This window comes from Herpailurus yagouaroundi, unplaced genomic scaffold, assembly GCF_014898765.1.
Source record: "Herpailurus yagouaroundi ecotype Mexico unplaced genomic scaffold, PumYag 184, whole genome shotgun sequence".
NCBI classification, from domain to species: domain Eukaryota; kingdom Metazoa; phylum Chordata; class Mammalia; order Carnivora; family Felidae; genus Herpailurus; species Herpailurus yagouaroundi.
The window spans coordinates 36956525-36965263 of NW_024412415.1; the positions used below are offsets into that span (position 1 = coordinate 36956525).

The window sequence follows — 8739 nt, forward strand, 5'->3', positions numbered from 1 at the left end:
TAAGATTTTATTTTATTTTATTTTATTTTTTTTAAATTTTTTTTTCTTTTTTTTTTTCAACGTTTATTTATTTTTGGGACAGAGAGAGACAGAGCATGAACGGGCGAGGGGCAGAGAGAGAGGGAGACACAGAATCGGAAACAGGCTCCAGGCTCTGAGCGATCAGCCCAGAGCCCGACGCGGGGCTCGAACTCACGGACCGCGAGATCGTGACCTGGCTGAAGTCGGACGCTTAACCGACTGCGCCACCCAGGCGCCCCATTAAGATTTTATTTTTAAGTAATCTTTACACCAAATGTGGAGCTTGAACTCAAAACCCTGTGTTCAAGAGTCACATGCTGTATTGACGAGCCAGCCAGGTGCCCCTCCTTACGGAGTCATTCCTTAGAGCAGTATTGAGAATAACTGACTAATAACTTTTTTTTATGTAGCTGCACTGGACGACTTAACATGTTTGACATCTTTAACATGTTAAATTGCTAAAATATGATTTAAGAGACTTGACTCCTGAGAAATAGAGATTTTGGGGATAATATGGGTATCCCTTGGTTTTTTGTTTTTATTTTTAAGGTACATTATTGCTCATGATATTAGTTTCAGGATACTAGTTTCAAGATTGTTCATGTCTTTATGACCATGGACCAGTTCTTTAACCCTAGACAGATGTTTTGTCTTGCAAATGGAAGTTGTTTTGAACACCCTTCTTTTTTAGCACTAAGTAATAAGCATACATTTGAATCCCAGCTGTGTACCCAGCAATCTCTTAGTAGAAATTGTATAAATAGCCAGTCTTTATTTAATTCAGCCTTATAGCCTATCTATATTGGAAGTGGCTTGCCCTTGATTATAGGGTTATTCATGGGCTATTCATTTTTAGTATTGTCTTAGATGATGCTTAATGAATACTGAGTTGTTTGACCAGCGTTAGAGCTTTCCATCACTCAGTCACGGGACAATTAGAAGAATAAGGAGTGTTTAGGTGCCCCTGGGTGGCTCAGTTGTTTAGGGTCTTTGTCTCAGGTCATGATCTTGTGGTTCATGGCTTCAGGCCCCACATCTGGCTCTGTACTGACAGCTCAGAGCCTGGAGCCTACTTTGGATTTTGTGTCTCCCTTTCTCTCTCCCTTTCTCCCTCCCCTGCTCATGTTCTGTCTCTCTCTGTCTCTCAAAAATAAATAAATGTTAAAAAAAAAAAAAAGATTAAAAAAAAGATGTGTCATGCAATTAAAAGATTTTTTTTATTGGGGATGGGGGACTAAAACATTAAGCACTTTTAACCATACACGTAGTAATACTAGTTTTACAGGAGGTAAAACATTTGTTCATGTAAATACACTCTCCAATATCCTCTAGAAATAATTATTGAGTACTCCTGTATACCACATACTGTTTGCTCTCATTTTATATGCATTATATGTTTTATTATGTTTTATATGCATTAACTCATAATCGTTATAGTGATCCTATTCTATTTTCCTTTGTCAGATGAATAACTAAGGAAGAGAAAAATAATAAAAACACTAGTCTGAGATCACACAGGTAGCAATGGTAGAGTCAGGATTCAAACCCAAGCAATTTGGCCTTAAGAATAAGGTCAGTGGGATTGGTAAGACTGATAAATTCTTTTTGGGGCTACTGAGTCTCCCAGCTTTCTTCTGTCAAATACACTTGTTTTACTTATTTATTTTTGTTGTTATTTTTAAGTACACTCTACCCCCAATAGGGAGCTTGAAATCACAACCCAGAGATCAAGAGTTTCATGCTCCACTGACTGAGCCAGTCGAATGCCCCTCAAATACCCTTGTTTTAAATTCTTTTCACTGTGGTCCATTTACAACTGTGCTACAGAGATCATGGCTTTTTCCAAGTCTGTGTCATATTCTTGGTTGCCAGTGAGCTAAAGTTATTACCCTACAGCAGGTCTACTGCTTTTTTCCTTTTGGAAAATCCACAGAATCAAACATTAATTTTAATAAAACTATGAATAAGATATAAAGGTTCTATTTCCCTGCATTAGTTTGATGCCTGTAACGCCCATAAGGGGGGAGTATCACCCATTATATTACTGATAATCCTTATAGTGATTCACAATTTGACCTTTGTGAAATAACACTACCCTGCCCATAAGCTATAGTAATTTTAAATAGGTCAATATGGTAACTTCTAATTATACATTTTAAGTCAAATCTTTGAAATCAATTAATGTATTTCACATTTTCTCAAGAAGCAAATTCCAGGTCTAGAATATCTGTAGCTGGGGTGCCTGGGTAGCTCAGTTGGGTGAGCATTCAACTTTGGCTTAGGTCATGATCTCACAGTTCCTGAATTCAAGCCTCTGTCCCCTTACACATCCCTTCTTTCACACCTTTCCCATTTACGCTCTCTCTCAAAAATAAATAAAAAACATTAAAACAAAACATTTCTTAAAAAAATAAAATAAAATGTTTCATTCTATATTTCTTGGTCACAATTAACCAAGCTCTCAATATGTTACGATACCACTGATAATCTGCAATTTTTTTTTTTTAAGTTTACTTATTTTTGAAAGAGAGAGCGAGAGAGAGACAGGTAGAGAGACAGGGAGTGAGAAAATCCCAAGCAGGCTCCAAACTGTCGGTATGGAGCCTAACATGGGGCTCAAAGTCATGAACCATGAGATCATGACCTGAACCGAAATCAAGAGTCGGACGCTCACCCAAGACACCGAGGTCCCCCAATAATCTGCAAATTTGTTCAAGGAGCTAATAACAATAATAAAAGCTTCTGAAATCACTCAAGAGAAAAAAACTCCAGTTTTATCTCAAAATTATCAAGCAGATAATTTTGTTATTACTAATTGTCATTCTTCCTCAAAAATCTCTCTAAACAAAGCCAAACATATTCAAGCCTATACTCCCTACTTTATTTATTTATTTTTTTTTTTAAATTTTTTTTTTCAACGTTTATTTATTTTTTGGGGGACAGAGAGAGACAGAGCATGAACGGGGGAGGGGCAGAGAGAGAGGGAGACACAGAATCGGAAACAGGCTCCAGGCTCCGAGCCATCAGCCCAGAGCCTGACGCGGGGCTCGAACTCACGGACCGCGCGAGATCGTGACCTGGCTGAAGTCGGACGCTTAACCGACTGCGCCACCCAGGCGCCCCCTATACTCCCTACTTTAAACATCTTGGAGGTTTAAGCATCTTGGGAGGTTTAAAGGTTTGGGGATTTCTCTAGATGCAAAAAGAGGCCTATAGTTTATTTTTTTTTAATTTTTTTTTTTTTCTCCACGTTTTTATTTATTTTTGGGACAGAGAGAGACAGAGCATGAACGGGGGAGGGGCAGAGAGAGAGGGAGACACAGAATCGGAAACAGGCTCCAGGCTCTGAGCCATCAGCCCAGAGCCCGACGCAGGGCTCGAACTCACGGACCGCGAGATCGTGACCTGGCTGAAGTTGGATGCTTAACCGACTGCGCCACCCAGGCACCCCAGGAGGCCTATAGTTTAAATGAACCACTTAGTGAAAATACAACTGCCCTATTCTGAACTACTAGTTTTATAGAGCATATTCAAAGATTCAGGGACTTAATGAACACATTAAAGTTGTTCCCTAACAACACAGAAAGGTTTTTCTTAAGTGACATGAGTTATCTTTACCATAATTTTAGAGAGCACAAAAATATTGATTTCAACCATACATTTCTCAAAGGTGTGGGCATCTGTTTTAAGTGACAAGACTTATTGTTTCATTACTAATGCTTTCTGGGAGGTAAAAATATGTTTTAACCATTTTGGGTAGAGCAGGGTACTAATGGTATAAAATTGTGTGTTGGCCTCCATTGTTTAAATACTCCTTATCCCTTTTTTTAAATACTTTTTTTAATGTTTGAGTGAGAGAGAGAGAGACAGACAGTGTGAGCAGAGGAGGGGCAGAGAGAGGGGAAGACACAGAATCCAAAGTAGGCTCCAGGCTCCCGAGCTGTCAGCACAAAGCCCTACACGGGGCTCGAACTCACAAACTGTGAGATCATGACCTAAGCCGAGTCAGACGCCCAACCAGCTGAGCCACCCAGGCACCCCTCTTGTATAATACATCTTCAAAGCCAGTAATAATGATAATAGCTCATTTCCAGTAGTACTTATTATATTCCACACTTTTCTGAGTGCTTTACATGTATTAATAACAATAAATGTGGTATTTAAAAATAAACCAAATCCAGAATTGGCTTCTTTCCGGTGATAGTAATACAACCTAGTGTAGCATTGACACCAACTTTATAGTTTCTCTTCATAGGAATGTCCCAAATGCCATGTCACAATTGAAAAGGATGGCGGTTGTAATCACATGGTGTGTCGTAACCAGAACTGTAAAGCAGAGTTTTGCTGGGTGTGTCTTGGCCCTTGGGAACCACATGGATCTGCCTGGTAGGTTGGGGAAACGAAGGGGAGAAAATGTTCACATAAGTATGTAATATATGCGTATACTGTGACTAAGGTTTTACCTCATGGAAGTCACCATCTAACTTGGGAGCTAAGTAAATGAATACAGTGTGTGATCATCGTTAAAAGTACAGGCAAGATGTCTGGAGAGAAGTCTAAATTAGGCATATTTCACAGAGAAGGTACCAATTGATGTGAATTTTAAGGGAGAGTAAAAGTTCATTAGTTGGAAGTGGTAGAGAAGACATTCAGGACAAAAGGAGTGGCATGAATAAAGGTAGAATGATATGAAAGTATATGACTAATTAAGAGAAGAGTTGCATTGTCTAATATGTCTGTTAGGCAGTAGTTGAAAACTAAGAGACTGTTGGTAGAACCTAACCTGCAGTTGTGTTTTACTTACCCTTGTATACTATTAGACAAAAAATGTGTCCCAAACTTTAAGAATTGGAAAATTGCCCAGTGCAATCCAGATTATAAGCCTCTTTTTGAAATATAAGAACAGGCCTGTATTCCTGCTTGGCAGCAGTCATCTGGAATTGATTAATAGCCCCTTAGATGATGTCTTAACTTGCCAGTTTGATACATTTATTTCCCCAAGACTGAATCTTCAGGGCATTTGTATGTAGCATGATGGCACCATATTTAGAAGGTGGTATCACATTTAGTAGATACATATCTTTGTTCTGTGCATATATCTTACCAGTTCAGGAAAATGCAAGTTAGAATCATGATGCCTTGAGTTTTGAGAGAAGGGAGCTAGCACACCTGGTAAAAATGAAAGTATTTCTGATTGTTAGAGTACACAAATGGGCCCGTTTCACTAATTTATGTTACTTGTTGGCAGTTCAGTTTGTGACCCCTTACACGTTGTAGGGCATAGGAAAAGAGAAAGTAGACTGAGACCTAAAGTAGTTTGGACATTATCAGGAGGCTTTTAAGTGGGGAGTGGCCTGATTAGATCTGTAATTTAGATGAGAGGGCTTTGTATTAATGTGCTTTACATACATTACGTCAGAATCGTGGCTGCTTTGTAAAGAGTGAATGAGAGGGGAAGAAATCTCTTAGGTTTGGAGGAGGGTCTCGTGAAGACAATGGCAAGTCTCTTTTTATTTTCATTGGTACTTACATTAGTTTCACTGAAACTTTCATTAGTTTCATTAGTTAGAGGAATAGAGAGAGGGATTACTTGTCTGAAATTAATTCTGAATTAGGTAAAAACTAATTGGTTATGTAGAAGTAAAGAATGTGATTTTGCCACTGTCAAATCCAAGAAAGGTATTTGGGGTTTAGCCTGACAGATACTCTAGATTTTAAGAAGGCAAACTGGAGAATTAGACTGTCTCAGAAACTAAATCCACTCTAGTATATTTAAACAAACAAGCCTAATAAATGGAGAAGAGTTACTAAAAATACGTTTTTAAGTTACTTTTTCTGTGTGTAAGGAAATCTTGGATCATAACTCAAATTTTAAAGAAGCTGTTTTGAAAACTGAAAAGAGTACAGAACAAATGTTGGGTGCAGGAGGATGAGGAACGGCTTGGACCGAAGTTGTCAGAAATGTTTCCTGTGTCTTGCCTTTACCCATAGCTAACATTGCAAATGAGTCATACTGTGCTTCCTTATTTAAATCTGAAAATGCCTCAGAATCCTCAAAATAGCATTCCAAGTAGCACTGTCCATCATCTGAGTTAGAAGTAGAGGTGAATTGTTTGCTTTCCTGGCCTTCAAGTCCTTAATAATTTTGGCTGAGTTGAGGCTTAAAAATATCCAAAAAATATCAAAAGGAAAGTTTTTAAGGATATTACATTAGATAAGAAGAAGAGGTATTAACAGTTGACCAGTAGAGGGCAAGGAAAGCCAATATTTGGGCTAAATTAAGTAATTTTTTCTAAGAGAGGATTATAACCCAAGCTGGTAGGAAATTAATGTATCTCCTGACTTGAGTGAATTATGGTCTGGGTTACTTTAAAAACTTAAAGATGAGATCAGTGAGCCATTGTTGGTTATTTCTGAGTAGCTATGGAAAATAGCTACCAAAAACTGAAAGCAGACAAAATGTAATCCCAAATTTCCAAAATTTGTGATTGATTCCATGAAATACATATGAACCACATAACTTTTCTCTTACATGAAATCCCAGAATCAAATGGTATTATTAGGATGATGATTAGGGAACGTTTTGTGAATCTCAACAAGGTATTTTGGTGTGAGCTGAGAAGTTTGTGGCCTAGGCTATGAACACACACAAGGATATTTGGGATTAATTGAGTGACTGTTTCTTGCAGTTACAGGTAATGGATTTCCTTCTTCCTAATGAAATACTTCCCCAAGATGTGCTGAATGAAAGGCTTTGTCCTTACCTTTTTTATTCATGTAAACTGTGTACTACTTTTCTGGTCAGTTTTACTGATGACTTTCTTAAACTAATAAGAGAATCTTGCCTACATTTTAGGGTAACATCACAGAAAGATATTAAATATATAGACCATTAAAATCCTGGGAAACTTGGCAAGCTAGAACAGTGAATCCAGTTTAACAAGATTTAAAGTAAATTCAAAATTCTTCCTTTAGACCTAAAAGGATTACTGTTAAGATTCTGAAGATAAGAACTACAGCATGTGAACAATATAGTCAACAGTTCAGAGCACGGCCCTCAATTGGCAGACAGGCATATGTTTAATTCTTAACTCTGAAACTCTAGCTATCTTACCTTACGTGTGTTACTTACCTTCTCAAAGCCTAATTCTTCATCTGTTCAATGTGGGTAATAATCCATATTTCATAAAGTGGTTCAAGGAATTGAATATGACAGTACATTTGAAGTCCTTTGTAAGTGGGTGATAGGTAGCTATCAGCTGTTCCCATAGTGTAGACTCCCAGAAAAGCAAAGGTAGAGTAATCAGGACAAGGGAACTGCCATTGTTGTCCATCTTCACTCTGAGCTGTCTTCTGGGCACATTTCCCCTGCTTCTCATTTTGTGTATCATTCAGTTTTCAATGATTCTTGTAAGTTATAATACCATGTAAAGCACATAGCACAGCATCTGTTACATAGTATTCCATGAACTATTGGTTCTCTTTGGTTTATTAAAATAAGAAGGTAAGTAACTGGAAAAATTGGGAATACTTAGCCTTAATAACAGATAACCTAGGAAATAAGATGACCTCTTCAAAAATTAAGTTAGAAGTTCAGACTGCAGTCAGGATATGGAATATTAGAATGACAGCGCTTTCTAATGATTACAGGTGAGCCGATTTGGAATGGACTAGTTCAGGAAGTAGAGACCTGATACAGTGTTAGAGGATTCCAGCACTAGGTGGGGGTTCGTTCAATCCAACAACACTTGGAATTCTTTTCTGTCTTGGAATTCTAGAACCCTGGGCATTTTAAACACCTCAGTTTATCTATATAAAGGAGAATTTTGATTCTAGATCATCTCTGAATCCAGGCTAAAATTCTGTTATTTGTTCCTTCTCATTGATTTTTGGCTTTATGGAATCCTCTTACTTCACTTTAAGGTACAACTGTAACCGCTATAATGAGGATGATGCAAAGGCAGCAAGAGACGCACAGGAGGTAAGTACATTTATTTTCAGGTAACAGTTGAATGGGAATGTGTATCACATGTTTATTAGGGAATAATTTAGCAGAAATTTTCAATTCTGAAAGAGTTGTGGAAACACACCCCAGTAAATACTGCGTATCTGTGTACATTGAGAACAAAATGCCTATCAGGAAACATTCCTGTTTATAGGTTTGTTTCTTTCTTTTAAAAGATTAATCTAGTCATGTTGTGCAGTTCCAGGTTTCATTAGTTTTGCTGTTAAGGTTTTTTCACCCCAGCAAGGAGTCTAGAGAACAGTATTTGTTAAAAAGCCTTCCTGCTGTTTATGTGCATTCTCATTTCTATTTAATTCTTTTTTTTTTTTTTAACTTATTCATCAAGAAGCCAGTAAGATCATAGGTGAGCTGATTTAGAATGGACTGCCTCAGGGGGAGTTCCCTTTTACTGGTTAGGGATATATAACTCACCATTGTAGAGAAGGATTCAATCACTAGGTGTGAATTAAGTTCATCAACATTTTGAGCTTCTTTCAGCTTGGTAATTCTGTCAGAATTGTAGAATCCTGGAATTTAATTATTCCTTCCTTACTTTCATCTATTCCATATTGAAATTTCCCTGTTGTCCCAAAAATATTCTTTTCAAATGGTTTTCCTTGCTTAAGATGTCATCCAAAACATGTTTTTTCTTTCTTTCTTTCTTTCTCTTTCTTTCTTTCTTTCTTTCTTTCTTTCTTTCTTTCTTTCTTTCT

General features: G+C 37.5%; 1 protein-coding gene across 1 annotated transcript in view; it reads left to right on the forward strand.

The window, feature by feature from the left end:
• Positions 1-8739, forward strand: part of ARIH1 (ariadne RBR E3 ubiquitin protein ligase 1) — a 140377-nt gene that overhangs the window by 114944 nt on the left and 16694 nt on the right. The window contains exons 10-11 of the mRNA XM_040493195.1: positions 4277-4407; positions 7945-8002. Coding sequence (XP_040349129.1) covers positions 4277-4407; positions 7945-8002 — 189 coding nt within the window. The remainder of the gene's footprint in view (positions 1-4276; positions 4408-7944; positions 8003-8739) is intronic.